Raw genomic sequence first — 19,466 nt, forward strand, 5'->3', positions numbered from 1 at the left:
AAATAAATAGATAATCATAATAAAACATGTATACATATTTTTATTTAATTCTGTGTATTTTTATAAATTTAAAAATATTTTAAATAACATAAATATTATTTACATATCACATCTTTAATAACAGTAAATTTTGATTATTTATTAAAATCATTAATCTAAATGATTTTTAGTTGATAAAAATAATTGTTTTATACATGTATCACATATTTTATTTTAAAATATCTACAGCAACAAAAGTCTTAGGAGAAAAATCTACAATAACAATTCTACAGCTTTTTTTTTTGGTAAAAACAATAACTCTACAACTACAACCAATTTACATACATCTAAACTTTTACATCCACATCATCACCTATATCACGGTTTCTAACATAGTCAGAAATGCGCTATCATAGATTAGTTTCATGAAAATGTTGTACATGGTGAAGCATATGATCAAGTTGGTGAACACAGGAGGAACATTTGCATTGTACTCATTGATATGTCGGTATGCAAAAACGGGACTTATCCCAAACCAAGAGCCAGAAGATAGAGACCTCTCAAACTACACACTTGAACTTTCAAGCACACAGCACAGAAGAGCCCATAAGATCAAAGAGAAGCTCGAGAATTTCAAATTCGCTAAGATCACACTTTTCCTTGTCACTATTATGGGCACCTCCATGGTTATTGGTGATGGTATTCTTACTCCTTCAATCTCAGGTACGTACGTAAGAAAACTATTGACCAACATGAGGTAAGATATTCTCCAGAATCATCTTAATTAACAAACTTATTCTTTTTTTTACTTGATCCAGTACTTTCAGCAGTAAGCGGAATCAAATCTCTCGGACAAAGTAAACTTACCACATCCATCTTCTTGATTATTTTAAATTGATGCATAATACTAACTGATATTGTTTTTCGAGTTAGAAGCAAATGATTCCTCATAATACATGCAACAATGTAACATATATAAATGTGATCTAACGGCATTTGATGATGATAATGCACAGACACGGTCGTTGGTGTTTCAGTTGCAATCTTGATCCTGCTATTCGCATTTCAGCGTTTTGGAACGGATAAAGTTGGATTCTCATTTGCCCCTATCATCCTCCTATGGTTCACATTTCTGACCGGAATTGGTCTCGCTAATCTGTTCAAGCATGATTTTACTGTTTTAAAAGCACTTAATCCATTCTATATTATTCACTACTTTACGAGAAACGGTAGAAAGGGCTGGATTTCCCTCGGAGGTGTCTTCCTATGCATCACTGGTGAGAATTAATAAAACAATTTTCTATGTATTATATATATTTAAGTTGGTTAACTGCCAGTTCATCATCAAACCGTTTGGATAAGATATCATTTGGCATCTGCAAAATATTCTCTGTTCACATAGCTGTTCACTCCATATTTTAGGAATCTCTTTAACTGATGTAACAGAGCTCTATTGTGTCGTATACTGAGCTAGCTTTGTATATAAGTAACCTCATTTGTTCACGTTGAATACATCATAAATTTATAATGATTGAATGTAATTTGTTGACACAGGAACGGAGGCCATGTTTGCTGATCTAGGTCATTTCAGTGTTCGAGCCGTACAGGTGATTTTTATACATAAACATTTTAGAATATCTATCACAATGGAACTGAAATTATATATGAGAATTTGAACCAATACACTCATTGCAAATTGATTTGAAAACTCAGAACATATATTTTGGTGTTTGTTTCACTGACCTAATTTTGCCAAAAAAAATATTTGCAGACTAGTTTCTCATGCATCGTGTATCCAGCGCTGTTAACAATATATTGTGGGCAGGCTGCATACCTCACTAAACATACTTCCAACGTGACAAATATTTTCTACGACTCTATCCCAGGTTGGTTTATCTCAAACTATATAATCCTCAAATTAAAGGTCCATATAAACAATGTTAATTAGTGATAGTTTATGAATTTTCACCTCAAAATCAATCGTAAATGGATGATTCCTTCTTAGGCTGTAACTGGAATGACATTTTGTGGAATAGATTTGTTTGGAATACACCATTCCATAACATTCCTGAAAATAGTTACCAGTCACAATGAATACCATTCCAAAACAATTCCATCTATTCCATTTTTGGAATGAAATAAAAACCAAAATCCTTTGTAAAATTCATTCCTTTTGTTCCACAATATAAACCCTCGTGAATGAATGGAATGAGTGGAATTAACCATTCCATTAATATTTTTAGTTTCTATTCCATTTTATTCATCATTCCATTTTTTCTATTCCAAAATTATTCATGATATTCCTACTATAAAGAACCAGTTACAGCCTTAGTTTTAACATATATACATTTCTAACACTGGATGCATGTAACATAACAGATCCGTTTTACTGGCCAACATTTGTGGTGGCGGTGGCAGCATCGATTATAGCAAGCCAAGCTATTATATCAGGTGCCTTCTCGGTCATCTCGCAGTCTCTACGTATGGGTTGTTTCCCTCTAGTGAAAGTGGTTCACACGTCCGCTAAATACGAAGGACAAGTCTACATCCCCGAGATCAACTACTTCCTCATGCTGGCATGTGTGGGTGTTACGCTCGCTTTCAGGACCACCGAGAAGATAGGACATGCCTATGGAATCGCGGTGGTAACTGTCATGGTCATTACGACTTTCATGGTGACTCTCATAATGCTTGTTATTTGGAAGACCAACATAGTGTGGATCGCTATGTTCTTGATAATCTTCGGCTCCATAGAGATGTTGTACCTTTCTTCGGTTATGTACAAGTTCAAGAGCGGTGGTTATCTACCGCTTGCAATCACGGTAGTTTTGATGGCAGTGATGGCGGTTTGGCAATACGTTCACGTCCTCAAGTACCGGTATGAACTCAGGGAGAAGATTTCTGGTGGAACCGCTATACAAATGGCTACAAGTCCCGACATAAACCGGGTTCAAGGCATGGCTCTATTTTACACGGAGCTTGTTCACGGTATAACTCCGTTGTTTTCTCACTATATCTCAAATCTTTCTTCGGTCCATACGGTTTTCGTCTTGATATCGATCAAGTCGCTTCCCGTGAGCCGTGTCACACCGTCGGAACGGTTCTCTTTCCGTTTCGTGGAGCCCAAGGATTTCGGGATGTTTCGATGTGTTGTGAGGTATGGTTACAAGGAAGACATCGAAGAGCCAGAGGAGTTCGAGCGTCAGTTTGTTCTTTCCTTAAAGGAGTTCGTCCATCACGAGTACTTCATTTCCGGAGGAGAAGTGGAAGAGACGGAGAACGAGGAGGAAACAAATGTTCAGGCTACACCTGTGCCTTTGTCTAATCCTTCTTCTGGGCGGATTGTGTCTGCACTTTCATCTTCCTCGGACAAAATTAGGTCGGGAAGGGTGCACTCTGTGGATTATCATAAGGATTTGGTGGAGAAAGCTAGTGAGAAAGGAATGGTTTATCTGATGGGTGAGACTGAGATTACAGCGGATAAAGATTCTTCTTTCTTTAAGAAGTTTATAGTGAACCATGCTTACAATTTCTTGAAGAAAAATTGCCGAGAAGGAGACAAAGCACTTGCAATTCCAAGGTCGAAGCTTCTTAAGGTTGGCATGACTTATGAACTATAAGATGTCCTAACTTGTCTATTTTCTTTGTGTGTTTTTGTGTGTTTTTCTCTGTGAGTTTTTTACGTGTGGTCCAATTCACTGTGATCTAAATTCTCTATGACCATGTTTAAGCGAAGCTTGGTTTGTTTTTTTTTTTTTACTTTTGATTATGGTACTGTGTATGGTGATCTTTTTGGTTTGTGAATGTCTTTTTCTATTATAAAAATCAAATTTCAAAGAAGATTATGGTACATAAGTGTATGGTGATCTTTTTGGTGTGTCAATGTCAATCTGTATTTATTGTAAGAGATTATAAAAACCAAGTACAATGAGCTCTACAAGTCCTTATTTAGATGAAAATAAGAATGATAAAATAGATAGCTCGTAGAGCTCTATTAAAATGCAAAAAAGAAGAATGAAAAGAGATTAATCTGTCAACAAGATGAACATTTGAAGACTAATTCTTAAAATTTTGTTTTATATAAGTTTTTAAGAAAATGATGATTGCTTATTACACCGCTTCCAATACATGGCCACACATCCACTACAGAAACAGTTGTTTTTTTGGACTAAAGGCTTTCAAATTACAGAAACAGTTGTTTTGTAATTTCTTTTGTAACTAAAATATTTGGTCACTAAATGTAGTGGCGTTTGAAAAACTCATTTGTGATCATATATGGTGACAACAGAAGTTTGGAATGGAAGGAAGTACATGGAAGAGGAAAGCATGATCGCAGTGGTTAGGGATCTACTCGCTAGTTCTATCTCTCAGTCCATTATCGATTAGTCTCAATTCTACCTAACTAGTTCAAAGATGTTTTTTATTTTTAGTTTAGAGATGTTATGTATCATGAAGTTTATTCATGCAAACTTTTTCCATCTCTGAAACAACAGAGCTTTATCTTGTAAACATTTAAATTTGAAAGCCCTTTTTCAAAAAAAAAGCATCTCAATCAATAATTTAAACTTAGTATTAAACTTTTTAAATTTGAAAGCCCTTTTTCCAATTTTTAATATTCTTTTCTTAGCTTTTATATTTGGGCTTTTTTCAAAAGTGACTCAAAACTTGAAGTCAAACAGAAAACTAACATTTTCTTTTGACTCATATTTTTTTGAGTTTTTAACCCCACACCTGCATTTTATCTACGAAAATGCCATTAATTTTTTTTTTTGTTTTTCGAAAATGGCTTCTTTACTGTCTCAACCTCATCTTCTTCAAGTATTTACAATATTGTCACTGCAATGAATAGTGGGAACAACCTTGTACGAACTGTTTGGAGCTTTTAATGCCCTTTAATGCACGTAAATCTCTTTACACTCTCTCTGTTTCAATTGTTATGAACTAAAAACAACATTTCTTTCACTTTCTCTCCATATTCATCCAAAAAACTCAAGCTTTTGATTCAAAATATGGGCGATGGTTGACAGAGCCATATTTCTTTCGTTTTGACTTACGGTTGCTTTCGTTTGAGGTTGTGGATGGTTGGAGAAGACCCTGTGTGCAAACGAAGTCATCTCACCTAGTTTAAGGTACGAATTTGAATTTTTTTCAAAATCTGTTCCCGTAGAAGACTGTCAAGTAAGTCATATGTATGTAGAAGACTTACTGATGAGTCTTCTGGTCAAACGGACGACTTAAACTAAGTCGTCCAGCTTTGTTTGTTGAAAAAAAAACACTCCAGACGACTTATATAAGTCGTCTACGAGAAACAGGCTAGTTTTGCATTTGACCGAATCGTGTCAGATCTTTGACTATTTCTGGACGTCTTATAATTCAGTCGTCTCTGGGAAAGTTAAAATTTCAATATTTTATTAAACTAGACGACTTACGTGTAAGTCGTCTTAGGTTAGTTTTGTAATTGAAAAATAAAACTTCATAATTTAACTTTTACCAGACGACATAATATAAAGTCGTCCCGTCAGAAGACTTAATTTAAAGTCGTCCGGGGAAAGCAAAGTCGTCCAGAATTTTTCCCATATTCCTGGTCAAATCTTGCTTATCCCGGATGACCTTAAATTAAGTCGTCTAGCTGGACGACTTTTAGTTAAGTCGTCTGGAGAAAGTTAAATTTCAAGTTTTATTTTTGAGGAGGAGTAGGCTTTGCCTTTTGAGAAGTAGGCTGTTTCGTTTGAGGAGCAGACTGTTTCGTTTGAGGAGTAGGCTTTGCCTTTTGAGGAGCAGGCTGTCTGGTGGGAGGAGTAGGATGATTGGTTTGAAGTGTAGGCTGATCCTTTTGAGGAGTAGTCTGTTTGTTACTAACCCCGGTTTCTGTGGCTTGAGGGGTAGGCTGTTTGTTACTAACCCCGGTTTCTTTGGCTTGAGGGGTAGCCTGTTTGGTTAGAGGTGTAGGGGTAGCCTGATTGGTGACACCAACCTTCTTCTCCACAGCTTCCAATCTATCGGACATCTTCCTAATCTCCCTGATGCACTTCTTAAACCCATCTTTCATCATGTCACCTAAGCCACTTCTTAAGTCCTTGAACATATTTTCCAACTCCTCTCTCGTCACCCAACTAGCCTCTTCTCTAGCCTCTTCTCTAGCCTCTTCTCTAGCCTCTTTAGGAGCCTCTTTAGGAGCCTCTTTACGAGCTTTCTTCTGAGGTCTCTGATTGTCTTCCTCCTCCTCCTCCACCTCCACTACAACCATCTCTTTGGCTCTTTTCGATGGAGTCACAAACTTAGGTTTTGTACCAGTGACTTCCCAACAATCCATGGTCCACTTCCACGGTCTCCGATCATACATGACTTTAATGATGTTCTCCGCGGACACGTCCTCAACCTCAGAGTCTCATTTTGGCCATATTTCACTAATGTCCTTCTCAACAAAGTTGATCACGCGGGTCTGCAGTAAATAGAAGAAGAATCGAGTTAGATATTTGAAACAAAATACTAAATAGACGACTTAATTATAAGTCATCTACTAAGTCGTCCAGCTGGACGACCTTCCAGGCGACTTATTATAAGTCGTCTACTAAGTCGTCCAGCTGGAAGACCTTCCAGACGACTTATAATAAGTCGTCTACTAAGTCGTCCAGCTGGAAGACTTTCCAGACAACTTAATTAAGTGAAGATGGAAAGGTACCTGACTCAAGATAGCAGCTTTCATGAATCTGCGGCCTCTACTGCCCTCGTAAGCCAGAATCGGTGGAGACAGACTGTTTGCTCTGGGACTACCAATACTAGCACCCAATCCCGGAATAGCTGTGTACGCCCAGACCTGAAGAACTTGTATAAACCCATCCACGGTGTAACAGCCAGTAATATCTTTGTTCCACAAAGAGTCCATCAGCACCTTAAATGCGACTCTCCCCCATGGATAATTCTCAAACCGTTCTAAATCCATCACTAGCCTTGCCAGAGTAGCTCGTGTAGCGGTTGAAAACTTTCTCCCTTCAATGAATCCAGTGAAGATGGAAAGGTACGCGAGTTGCTTGCGATCTTCCCTGGACCAATCCCCGCATCTCTTCAGTGCTGCTATTATCTGATCAATAGTTGGCACAGCTTCCAGATGAACTCCCATCATCCCCCAGAAAGAAACCATCTTTTTGGTAACTTCACATTTTGGTGTCTCAAGGTCCTCGATGTACTCGCAGTTTAGACCAGTGATGTTTTCAAACTCTAACAGTGAAAACCTCGCAGGTTCTGGACCAACGAGACACCACATCTCCTACTTCTTCTTAATGTCCAGCTTTAAACAGAGCAAGTAGTGAACCAGCCTTAAAGCCCAACCAAATCCCTGCTCTTTGAACTTGATGAAAACTCCCAATCTCGACTCCTTGAGCTCTTCAAATTCATCATCAGTGAGAGCTTCCCTAAGAGCAGTATGCAACTTCTTGTTATCCGTATGATACGAAATGCTATTGTGGGGTTCTGGCTCTTCCCCTAATGTGTATAACCTACGGGGGAGTTCTGGAATATCCATTATTTTTGTCTGCAAAATAATCAAAGACAACAATAGAAGTCAGAACACAAGCTAAATCAATCACGCCTTAATTGTTACTCCAGACGACTTAGTAGACGACTTTAATATAAGTCGTCTGGAAAGTCGTCCAACTGGACGACTTAGTTGACGACTTATATTTAAGTCGTCTGGAAAGTCTTCCAAATGGACGACTTATATTTAAGTCGTCTACTAAGTCGTCCAGTTGGAAGACTTTCCAGACGACTTACTTACAAGTCTTGCAGTAGAAAAATTTCAAGCGGACCTGATTAGTCGCAGAAAGAGTTGGAGTACTCGTCATTGTGGTTATAGATCTGAAAAAATAAACGTGAAACGGTGAGAATGAGTAAATTGAAAGAGACAATGTTTTATGTTCATCTTTTCCTCGAGATTGATGACTTACCGGCGCTAGGGTTTACAGAGAAACGGCGCTACGGTTTACAGAGAAGAAGCGGCGGCGCTAGGGTTTAGAAGAAGCGGCGGTGCTAGCTAGTGTTTAGAGGAAGCGGCGGTGAGAACGTTGGTGAGCACGGTGGCGAGGGCAACGGTTTGTTCGGAAATAGTGGAAGCGAGGGCGCTAGAGTTTAGAGGAATCGGCGGCGCTAGGGTTAGAAGAAGCTGCGGCGATAACGGTGAGAATGAAGTGAGATAGATAGCCGACGTTGAAAACGATGGTTTGTTCGGAAATAGTGGGAATTCGAATCGCCTTTGATATCGCCGGTGAGAGAGAACTGTTAGGGTTTCTGAATTTCGCGGAAAATGAAAAAAAAATCACCTTATATATTGGGTAAATAATCCGGTTAGCTTTAAAAGTACATTGGTAAACTTTAAGGTTTGGTCCGGTTTAGACGACTTATTCTGGCTGATAATGTACATCAGACGACCTAATATTTAGTCGTATGTGCACAGAAGACTAAATATTAAGTCGTCCCAGACCCTAAAATGAACCCCTAAATTAAAATGACTAAATTAACTTACTAACCACGTTATAAAATCAAATTATACTTCAATAGTGTTTACTATACACAGAAATGAACAAGCTTAGGTAATTTTAAAAATTTTCAAAAACGGTTTTAATGCTTTCCAAAATCTAACCCTAAGAACACATACAATACTACAACATATGTTGATGAAACATAAACTAAAGAATATCATGACTCACTACTTTCACTCATCTGGGCTGAAAACAATTGAAATTTGTTATATATTAATTTATATCTCTTAAGACATATGTTAATTACATTATTCCAATTTTTCACTTATCAAAATATTTTTTACAAAATTTTTAAATTATGTTTAAGAATAACTGTCCAGACGACTTTAAGTTAAGTTGTCTGGACGACTTAGTTTCAAGTCGTCTAAACAAACGACTTGCGAAGGGTAGAAACGTAAAAAAAAATCCGTTTTTTTGTTTGTTCATAAGGAGATAGTTGTAATTTCAATAGCCTTTTAGGTTACTTTTGCCTTTGACCCAAGTTGGGGTATTCTTTTGGGTTTGACTCCAAATTTTGAGTCACACTTGGTAATTTTCCCTTTATATTTTATTCCGTTTTTAGCATTCGCTAAATCAATAATTTAGAGTTTAATTGATTGTGATTAAATTTTTTTTTTTCTTTCAATTTATATTATTAAAATAAATTCAGAAAATACAATATTTTATATAACATATAATTTTAAGTTAGTGGCATTAAAATAAATACTTAGTATTTATAAAAAAAATGATTTTAATTATACATATTAAATCATGATAAAAATTCTAGTAATTTGTGCAATATAAAATCATCAGGTTTTGCACACTATTATATAGATTTATTTTGTGGATCTGCCTCTAGTTGTAACGCGTTGGAATATACTTCGTGTGGAGTATAATATACTCGACATTGAAATCAGTGACTTGTGATTATGAGATTTGGTCTTAAAAAAAAGAGTTTTGGTATTTGGTCTTTTAGAAAAATAGTATTCAGTCTTAGAAACAAAGGATTTGGTATCCTGTCTTTAACTAATGCGAATCGAAGATGAGCTGGCTGAGAAAATAGCAAATAACAACAAAACTTCGGCCCACGATCTCATATTTTCTATTTATTTGAATTCCGCGTATCCCACCCACTCAACCTAGGTTTCGACATGTTGTTGGAATATATTTTGTGCATTATATAATAGACTCGTCGTTGAATACTGACCAACACAATTTAATATATAACGAAGCCCATAACATAACGCATTATGCAAATATCTCTCGTATGACATCCCAAAGAGTTTCACAATAAGATCTTCAGAGCATTGACTTGAGATGCAAGAACTGAACGAGTCTGTTTAGTCATCCTTTTTCTTGGTCCTGTTTTAGTTCCAGTTGAAATCTTCACTTAGGGGAGTTTTCTTTGCATAGAGTCAGCTTTGAAGTAAATGACTATGACTTCTGAGACAGAGGAAGAGAACAGCAGCGACATAGTTCCCCTAAGCGGATCTTTTCGGTCGACCGACCACAATCCTGTGATGGAAAGCGTTGGAGACGCAGCCGGATCCGGCGTAAGGAAGAATCCGGAGAAAACACGGAAGGGCCTGGTGAACCAGATCAAGCGCTTTGCAGGAAAGCCAGCTCGGTTGGACCGATCAAAGTCAACGACCGGTCAGGCCTTGAAAGGGCTCATGTTCATCAGCAAAGCTGACGGTGGGGATGGCTGGACCGCCGTGGAGAAGAGGTTTGAAAGGATCACGAAAACTACTGAGGGATTGCTGATTAGGTCAAAGTTCGGTGAATGTATAGGTAAAAATCTGCATGTAAAATCAAGGAGTTGTATTGTTTAGAAACATCGATATGAAACTAATTTAATTAGAAATATTGTTATGTTGCAGGAATGAAGTCAAAGGACTTTGCTTTGGTTTTGTTTGACGCATTAGCTAGAAGAAAGAATATGACAGGGGAAGTGATTGATAAGGTCATTTTAAAGGAATTCTGGGAACAAATAAGTGATCAAAATTTTGATTCAAGGCTTATGATATTCTTTGACATGTAATTTTTTGATCATTACTTTGTCTGATCTTTGGTTAATACATTTTTCACCTGGATTGACAGTCTCCACAAGTTTTTCTGGTATGATCTGAAGTTTGAGCCAAATGGTTTCTGAAATGCAGGATGGATAAAGACGGCGATGGTAGACTAACTGAAGACGAAGTTAGACAGGTAAATGTGTTTGGATCAATGAGGTCTTGATTGTTTCAGACATTAAGATCTGTATTCACATCCGAAAAGTTTAAAACAGTTTCATATCTTATATTTTCTGTGTGTGTGTGTGTGTGAAATTTAAAACACAAATTTATGCCAAATGTTGTAAAGGTCATTTAGATAGAAAAATAAATGACTAACATGAAAGAAAAAAAGAAAACGTACAGTCAAAATCTTAATCATTTTCTTTGAATAATATTTAATTGTTGACTCTGCTCTGTCTTTTTATGTATCAAGGTCATCAATCTTAGTTCGTCAACCAACAATCTGTCGGCCATCCAGAAAAAGGCAGATGAATATGCAGCAATGATTATGGAAGAGCTTGACCCATATAATATAGGATACATCATGGTAAATATTCTTGATCATGATCCAAACTGATTTTTTTTTTAAAATGTTTTGCTGCTAAATATCAATAACTCTGCTGAATTTAAAACAGGTAGAAAGTCTTAAAAATTTGCTTATGAAAGCAGAAACAGAAACACTAGCTGAAATCACAAATAGCCAAGATACAAAGCAATTCATTGAGAAGCTTAAGCCTACGCCTGATCCTAACCCGTTAAGGAGATGGTACCGTGGACTCGGATTCTTTGTTCTAGATAGCTGGCAGAGAATTTGGGTGATAGCGCTATGGCTCATTATTATGGCCATCCTCTTTACATACAAATATATTCAATACAAAAATAGAGCAGTCTATGAAGTGTTGGGGCATTGTGTGTGTTTTGCTAAAGGTTCAGCAGAGACGTTGAAGCTGAATATGGCCTTGATTCTGTTACCTGTATGCAGAAATACCATCACATGGCTTAGAAATAACACTAGGTTGGGTGTTTTGGTCCCTTTTGATGACAACATCAACTTTCATAAGGTAAAACCAACTTTTTATAAAATATGTTTTACCAACTTTATATGGTAGTGGATGGTTGAGAAATACTCTTATAGTTAAGGATATGAATCAGATGTTATCCACTGCACTTTGATGTTGTTTAATATACACGTTTTAAATGGAAAGAAACATAGTTTCATACATTAGATTATACTCATGTTTAATACCTACCTAGTTATAAAATCACTCTCTTAAATACTATATATAATTTCCCACCTGACGCCTGTACCTACAGGTTATAGCAGTCGGAATTACGATAGGAGTAAGCATACACTCGATTGCCCACTTGGCTTGCGATTTTCCACGGCTGATCGCAGCAACTCCAGAGGAATACAAGCCTCTAGGAAAATACTTTGGAGAAGAACAACCTAAGAGATACTCACAGTTTGTGAAATCAACAGAAGGTATAACAGGACTCGTAATGGTTTTCTTGATGGCGATTGCTTTTACACTAGCACTGCCTTGGTTTAGACGAGGGAAGCTAGAGAAAACGCTTCCCGGGCCACTAAAGAAACTCGCTAGCTTCAATGCCTTTTGGTACACTCATCATTTGTTCATTGTAGTCTACATTCTCCTTATCGTTCACGGGTACTACTTGTATCTCAGTAAGGAATGGTACAAGAAAACGGTGAGTTTTTTGAGGTTTCAACATTATTCAGTTGCAATCTCAGCGACCAAAAACGTAACTAATGAACTCGAGTGTTTTGTTTGTAGACATGGATGTTTTTAGCAGTACCAATAGCTCTTTATGCATGCGAGAGACTAATACGAGCATTCAGATCCAGCATCATGACGGTGAAAGTTGTTAACGCTGCGGTTTATCCTGGAAACGTAACGACTTTGAAAATTTCAAGGACTAAACACTTCAAATACAAAAGCGGTCAATACATGTTTGTAAACTGCCCAAAAGTCTCACCATTTGAGTGGTATTGAAAAACACTCTTAAGAATCAAGAATCATAAAGTCATTTCAATATTGATTCAAGTGATGATATATATATCCTGCAGGCATCCATTTTCAATAACTTCTGCACCACAAGACGGCTATTTGAGCGTACATATAAAAGCAGACGGAGATTGGACAAAGGCTATTAAAAGAGTTTTCTCTCAGGTCTTTTTTACTTATAAATCACTTAAAAGTATACATTTTGTAGAATGTAGATCTTTAACTGAGGGAAAGATGGTTTGAGAGTTATGTTGCGTTATGTCTCAGGTGATCTCTAAACAAACTCCGGTTAGAGACACGTCGCATGGTGCAAATAATCCCAAGTAAGTACTTTCCCCGATCCGATAAAAATGATTACAGCATAATTTTATATAGATACATCTAAGAGTAAATGAGTAACTATTTTACTCTCTAAACGTACCATCTGATTGGTGATAAGAAATCACATGCGACCTTTCCATAAAACACAGTATTATAAAATTTTATAATAGCAACTACTTCTACGAAAAAACTTCGGATTGTATTCCTTTTTTTTGTCAAATTTTAATTTCTTTTCCTGTTATGCTTGATGATGTTTTTTTTGTAGTATCTGAAATATGTACATATATTACGGTTGTCAAAATGAGTTATTACTCCTGAACTCTCTCTTCAGTTTAAATTTATCATGAACATAAATTATATTTTTAAACTCATTTAGTAAATAAGTTTAATGATAAGGTTAATTTAGATCACAAATTATATGAATATGAATTAACTCATGAATTTGGTCTTCTATATATATAGACAACTTCTATTTTTCTTATGTAAAAAGATAGTTTCCATTATATATATAGATAAGTTTTATTTTTTATTTTATAATTTGAACAAATGAAAACTTTGAACATGAATCATCTAAAGATTTTCAAATCATTATTTATTAGGTGTTAGCTTTATTTTGTATTTAATATTAATGTATTTCAAGTTTTTATTTTTAATTATTTTTAATTTTATTTTATGAAATTAAGAGGTATGATTTTTTTATGACAAGAAAATACAAAAATATATTTTAGTACGAATTCACAAAAAAGCCAATTGGTAAATAACATATTAAAGTTCATATAATAGATAGACATGTCATAGCATTAGTGTCCTGACACTTTTTTTTGTAACAATTAGTGTCCTGACACTAAAACTAAAAATGAACACAACTGTTACAAAACTGATTATAACACCGGCTACTTCCGGCTGTTAGTCAAATGGCGCGTAAATCGTCCCAAGCACAGAAATAAAAATACATATATCGTAAATGTATAAAATATTTCTAGTAGGTTGGTACGTAGATGATACGTGATTTCCGCTATGGGCAGCTTTCAAATTATAAAAACCACGTTACATCTCTGAAGTTACATTATATTAATGATATGTCACCATACCTAACTATATAAGATATAATAAAATATATTGTTACTCAAATGACTAGAAAACATCATTTAATTAGATAATCATGTTCCCACTGGTAACCTTTGTATATATGCTTTGTCCGCGATAACGCCGATCAACCACTACCTATTAAAAGCTTTTATTAACTCGCCGTGACAGAATTGTCCATGGATTTGATTTATCACTTTCTAAACTTTATCTTGCTATTATAATAGACAATATCTTGCTATTGTCCATGGATTTGATTTATCATCTCCTCTATTATAATAGAGAAGTACCATTCTTATTTACCATAAAGAGTCATAATATGTTAATTTCATTAATTACATATACATATTTAGATGACAAAAAACATATACATATTTGATTATTTACATTAATCTATTGAATATATATGATTTTAAAAATCTTAATAATTATAAAGATATTAAATTACAAATCTGTTGAATTTTTTTCAACAAAATCTTACCAATTTTTTTAAATATTTTTAAAATTAATAAATTAAATAGTTTCATAATTAGTAATATAATTTTATTATAATTAATTTTAAATAAAAATTTATTAAGAAACTTTATGCTATTTTTAATAAATTTTATAATTATTTTCTATGTTATATTAAAATAGAAGTAATATATGAATTAAATATGAAATGATATAAGTTGGTAAATTAATATATTTTAAAAATACTTCATTAAATAAATAAATAAAATAGAATTCACCATTTAAATATTAAAATATACTCACCATTTAAAAAGAATAAAATTTGTAAAATTATGTAATAATTTGATTAAAATAAAATAAAATTGTTAATATATGTTAAACTTTTATATCTACAACTATATTATCTATTTATTTATTTTAAAGTTACAACAATATATCATCTAAAAATGATTATATACAAAATATAATAGAAATATAAGCTAAAATTTCTATAAATGCTATTTACAAAATTTGCTATTCGAATTTTTTAATTTTTAATTCATTTAAGATATTAAAAACAATTAATAATAATTTAATGTCTATTTTAATTATTGCAAAATATGTTGAAAAAGTTATAAATAATCTCATCAATATTTTCGACTTTTAATATAAAATAATACATTAGTTTAGTAAACAAAAAATCAAAAAATCATATAATTTTAAGATTAAAATTATAAAAAAAAAAGAAAAACTAAATGCACAGATGTGAAAGTCAAAATCTAGTTTTTCTTTTTTGTAAATGAGGAAGTTTTTATTAAAGAAAACAAAATACGTCTCTTTTTTAGCAACACAAAACACGTCTGATATTGTCAGATCGAATATAAACATGTAAGAAAAATATCTGGTTGACGTCATAAGTAAAATTTATTAAATTAAGGCACTGTTTAAAAAAATATTTAGTTTTTACTTTTTAATTAAGCACTAGAAGTTAGTTTTCAAAATATATGTTTCCATGGCAATGAAATAGTTGGGTATGTTTATTGTTTGTTTGTTTACTTTTGAAAACTAATCTACCTAGCAGAAGTTAATGTTTGTTTTGAAATTCCAACAACCCATTATTCCACAGTTACCCCAAAATCATGATTGATGGTCCGTACGGCGCACCAGCACAAGAATACAAGAAATACGAGGTGGTTTTGCTGGTCGGTCTTGGGATCGGTGCCACTCCGATGATCAGCATTATTAAGGACATTATCAACAATATGTATGCCATGGAAAACGCTAAACTCCACCAAATGGAGAATGGATTGCAAAGGGAGCAACAAGACAAAAACGAAAAATTCAAGACGCGAAGAGCTTACTTCTACTGGGTAACGAGGGAGCAGGGCACGTATGATTGGTTCAAAAACATCATGAACGAAATCGCAGAACGTGACGTAAACAAAATCATAGAACTACATAACTATTGCACTAGCGTATTCGAAGAAGATGACGCTCGCTCTGCCCTCGTACGTATGCTTCAGTCCATAGCTTATGCCAAGAGTGGTAAGGACATTGTCTCTGACACAAGGGTCATGTCCCACTTCGCCAAACCTAATTGGGAAGACGTGTACAACAAGATAGCCATGGATCATCCAGATGGCACTAATGTTGGTAAGTTCCCTCTCCCTCAAGTACACGTCAAATCAAGCACTGAGCTACATCTTATCTTCATATGGCATTAGCATATATCATCATGTGATTTAACTGTTTAAGGAATGGTTATGAAGAAAAGAATATGATATTAACATGGAATTGTATATATAAACATGCAGGAGTGTTCTATTGTGGATCTCCCGTATTGACAAAGGAGTTAAGGCGTCTAGCTTTGGAATTCACACACAAGACAAAGATTAGATTCTCCTTCCACAAAGAGAACTTCTAATTAAGGACGATGAAGGTTATATCCACAATGCTGATATAAGCATGTTGACTAACAAGATAATGAAAATTACTGTGGAGAGCGTAAGTGTGTTATGTTTGTGTTTAAGTTTTTAATTTGTGTGGTTGGTTTTGTTCTTCTTTTCTGAATACAACGTGGATGGTGATAAGGTGAAAGTGTGTTTTTTTTACATCAAGAACAAAGTGTGTGTTGAGAGATTTTTTATTTTAAGTATTCAGTATTCAAAACTAAGTTCAAACTAGTCATCTCTATTTTGTTGTATATTTCTTCTTGAACAAATACAATCAATACTATCATTTGAAAAATGTGAATAAAAAATAACACAAACAAAAATACCACAGTCAATTATCCTTTTGTCAAAATATGAAATTCAAAATTTAATAAAGGATCCTTCACCTTGCTTTTCATTCTTCATAGCATTAGGATGTAAATGTTTGAATGACAGAACCCAACATTTGTTGAAGACATTGTAGCAAAATCTTCTGCAAGAGTTTTGAATACAGTAAAGTTTTTACATTGATTAGTACACTAAAGAAGAAGTGCATGTTTGTAGGGACCACCACCCTTAGGTGCAAGTAGATTGTGAAAATCTCTTCAGTAAGTTTTGCACTGACGATATAGCTCTTATTCATCACAAAAGAATAATCAGCAGCTGAACAAGAATGACCTACATGGGAACAGCTTCAGTGAACCTCGAAAAATAGAACTGCGTGGTAATGACTCTCTTGCTAATTTTCCAGCCAACCTTACCCAATGCTATTTCTACATCCGCCTCAGCATGTACATAAGCCCTTGTAGCCTATGAAGGACCTGGGAAAAGCTCTCCGATCCTCTTTAAGATAGTAGAAAGTCTTTGGTGCAAAACTCAGAATCACTCTCTTCTCTGTTAATGAAGCAAGGTGTGCGATCATCCCGTCTGCTTTGTTCTGAGGGTAATGTATCAGCACGTCTAGGCATACGACTGTCTTGTACTTCCCACTTAGTCTCTCTAAATAATTCACTTCAAATCTTGGTAGATTCTCTGCTGGTAATTGCTGCTTTGCCTGTGCATATTCAAATCACTTAATAACAACAAGGATTCAGAGTCGAGAATGTAGTTCCTTACCAAAAATCTGAAACTATCCAAATAACCTTATATTTAATCTGAAAAACTTATAAAATTATTTCACTATTTTATTTGAACTGTTCAATATAACTGAAAAACTTCTTCTCAATCTCTGAGGAAAGTTGGATATAACTGATGAAGCCATGTCATGTCTGGGAGTAGACATGCTCAATCTCTGAGGAAAGTTGGATATATGCTTCATGAAAGACCAATCACCACAAATAATCAAATCTCAACGTACCAAAGTTTTCTCATCATCAACATCCAATCTTAACTTCCAAAAGAAGAAAACAAAAAATAATAGCATGGTCTAATAAACCAAAATAAAATGATCTGAAACCAAGAAAGCTCAGAAAGAAGGAAAAAAGAAAAAAGAAAAAGACAGCCGGTTTGTGTTAAACCGGGATAGTTTACGAAGCTTAGGCCGCAGGTGTCTTCTGAACAAGATCCTCAATCAAATCAGCCGCCTCTTGAATCGTCGAAATGTTCTGAGCATCAGCTTCCTCCACACTTATGTTAAACTTCTCCTCCAAAGCCATCACTATCTCTACCTACATCCATATCCCACCCGGCAAAACTTTTAGCGAGTACTCAATTAACTAATAACAAACCATTAGGTTACAAAACCGATAAGGCTACTGTAATGGTTGGCTTAAACATCACGTTAACATGAAAAGATAGAGAGCATAACATACGGTGTCGAGAGAATCAGCTCCAAGAGCAGAGAACTTGGACTCAGCAGTGAGCGCAGTGTCGGCCGACAAAGCCAATTGTTCCCTTACAATGTCACTCACTTTCTGCACGGTCTCTGGTTTTGCCTGTATTTATTAAAGCTAACATGTTACAATCCAACTTATTGCATTTCTCATACAATTCAACTTTAGGTTCAAATAAATTACTTACTGCACAACTGATCTGAAGACGAAGCTTCTTTGAAGACTGAAAACGTCCAAAGGAGATAGACTGGAAACTCAAGGGTTTTCTTAACACCTAATGATTAAACAGTATTCAAGGGTAATTGCGTTATTTGGTCATGGCTTTTAAACATTATATTGGTCACAATAGATAGATGTACGTATAAACTATATATTGAGTTTACAGAGGAGAATGTCACCTGAGAAATTCTGGTAGGGAGGGAGGGAGCTTTGAAGCTTAGAGAACTGGTTGATAGGGAAGCCATTGAAGGAGATGTAGTTCAATACACAGCTCAGAGACGCAAAAGATAATTTGGCTTCTCCTAATGCAACCAATAATTGGATAAGAAGAAAGATATTTATTTGTTGGAAAGTAAAGGACGCGGATACGGCGCCGTTTTGCGTAAGACGCAAGAACAAGTCCCTCTGTTTTGTGGCCGAGGTTAGTTCTTGCGGATTCAGGCCTATCTTCGGCACATGTTGCTATGGGTCCTACATTTTGTGAAGTGTATGATCGAACTTTTATTTTTGCAACTTCTAAGACATGCATAAACCAAAATACAAGCTCTTTCAACGGGCCATATCGGTTCTTGGTCGTGTCTTGTTTAAATTTTCCTTGGACGATCCATTGATGATGTCTTTTGCGATAATATCTTCTGTTCCCTCAAACTTTATCTAGAAAAACTATATGGTGAGTATCTTAGACCATTAGACCATGATTAACCGGGATTCTCAGGGGTGGGGTTCTACTTATTTAAGAACCGGTTCTTAACTTTTTCTTTTGTTAAAATTAAAAACCGGTTCTTAAATTCCGCTGAGAACCCCATTCTTAAGAACTTCCATTAATTATGTTCTTAGTAATATATTACCTAAAAAGAATATTTTAGTTCAGATCAGATATAATTTCAGATTTTTGATACCATGCGCGTTTTGATACCCCAATTTGATTCAGATCAGATATAATTTGAATTCAGATATAGGATTTCAGATTTTTTGGCCATGCCTAATAAGTAAATTATAATAAAATATGGAAAAATACAAGATCCCACTAAAATAACCTAAAGACATTTTTTTTATTAAAAAAACTTTGGTGCTG

General features: G+C 34.9%; 3 protein-coding genes across 3 annotated transcripts in view; 2 read left to right on the plus strand and 1 right to left on the minus strand.

The window, feature by feature from the left end:
* LOC108853467 (potassium transporter 5-like) overlaps positions 1-3,731 on the plus strand; it is a 5,928-nt gene extending 2,197 nt beyond the window's left edge. The window contains exons 4-9 of the mRNA XM_018626881.2: positions 454-702; positions 798-836; positions 996-1,256; positions 1,534-1,586; positions 1,751-1,865; positions 2,359-3,731. Of these exons, the coding sequence (XP_018482383.1) occupies positions 454-702; positions 798-836; positions 996-1,256; positions 1,534-1,586; positions 1,751-1,865; positions 2,359-3,599 (1,958 nt within the window). The 3' untranslated portion in view covers positions 3,600-3,731. The remainder of the gene's footprint in view (positions 1-453; positions 703-797; positions 837-995; positions 1,257-1,533; positions 1,587-1,750; positions 1,866-2,358) is intronic.
* A 5,969-nt stretch (positions 3,732-9,700) lies between these two features.
* LOC108850015 (putative respiratory burst oxidase homolog protein G) lies at positions 9,701-16,582 on the plus strand. Its single transcript, XM_057006904.1, has 11 exons — positions 9,701-10,283; positions 10,373-10,529; positions 10,652-10,700; positions 10,980-11,093; positions 11,182-11,607; positions 11,861-12,253; positions 12,340-12,551; positions 12,633-12,735; positions 12,838-12,893; positions 15,536-16,062; positions 16,224-16,582. Exons 1-11 carry the CDS (start codon positions 9,923-9,925, stop codon positions 16,331-16,333), a joined length of 2,508 nt encoding a protein of 835 aa, XP_056862884.1. The 5' UTR covers positions 9,701-9,922; the 3' UTR covers positions 16,334-16,582.
* A 1,086-nt stretch (positions 16,583-17,668) lies between these two features.
* LOC130510521 (acyl carrier protein 4, chloroplastic-like) lies at positions 17,669-18,723 on the minus strand. Its single transcript, XM_057006911.1, has 4 exons — positions 18,571-18,723; positions 18,360-18,446; positions 18,152-18,274; positions 17,669-18,007 (listed from the first exon to the last, which is right to left on the minus strand). Exons 1-4 carry the CDS (start codon positions 18,634-18,636, stop codon positions 17,876-17,878), a joined length of 408 nt encoding a protein of 135 aa, XP_056862891.1. The 5' UTR covers positions 18,637-18,723; the 3' UTR covers positions 17,669-17,875.
* Positions 18,724-19,466: the final 743 nt, after the last annotated feature.

This window comes from Raphanus sativus, chromosome 4 (assembly GCF_000801105.2).
Source record: "Raphanus sativus cultivar WK10039 chromosome 4, ASM80110v3, whole genome shotgun sequence".
Taxonomy (NCBI): domain Eukaryota; kingdom Viridiplantae; phylum Streptophyta; class Magnoliopsida; order Brassicales; family Brassicaceae; genus Raphanus; species Raphanus sativus.

Coding starts and splice junctions, on each gene's coding strand:
- LOC130510521 (XM_057006911.1), bottom strand. CDS start 18,636: ATGGCTTCCCTATCAACCAGTTCTCTAAGCTTCAAAGCTCCCTCCCTC. Junction 18,447..18,570: donor TCCCTACCAGAATTTCTCAG/GTGACATTCTCC, acceptor TTTAATCATTAG/GTGTTAAGAAAACCCTTGAG. Junction 18,275..18,359: donor GTCTTCAGATCAGTTGTGCA/GTAAGTAATTTA, acceptor TAATAAATACAG/GCAAAACCAGAGACCGTGCA.
- LOC108850015 (XM_057006904.1), top strand. CDS start 9,923: ATGACTATGACTTCTGAGACAGAGGAAGAGAACAGCAGCGACATAGTT. Junction 10,701..10,979: donor CTGAAGACGAAGTTAGACAG/GTAAATGTGTTT, acceptor TTATGTATCAAG/GTCATCAATCTTAGTTCGTC. Junction 12,894..15,535: donor CATGGTGCAAATAATCCCAA/GTAAGTACTTTC, acceptor ATTATTCCACAG/TTACCCCAAAATCATGATTG.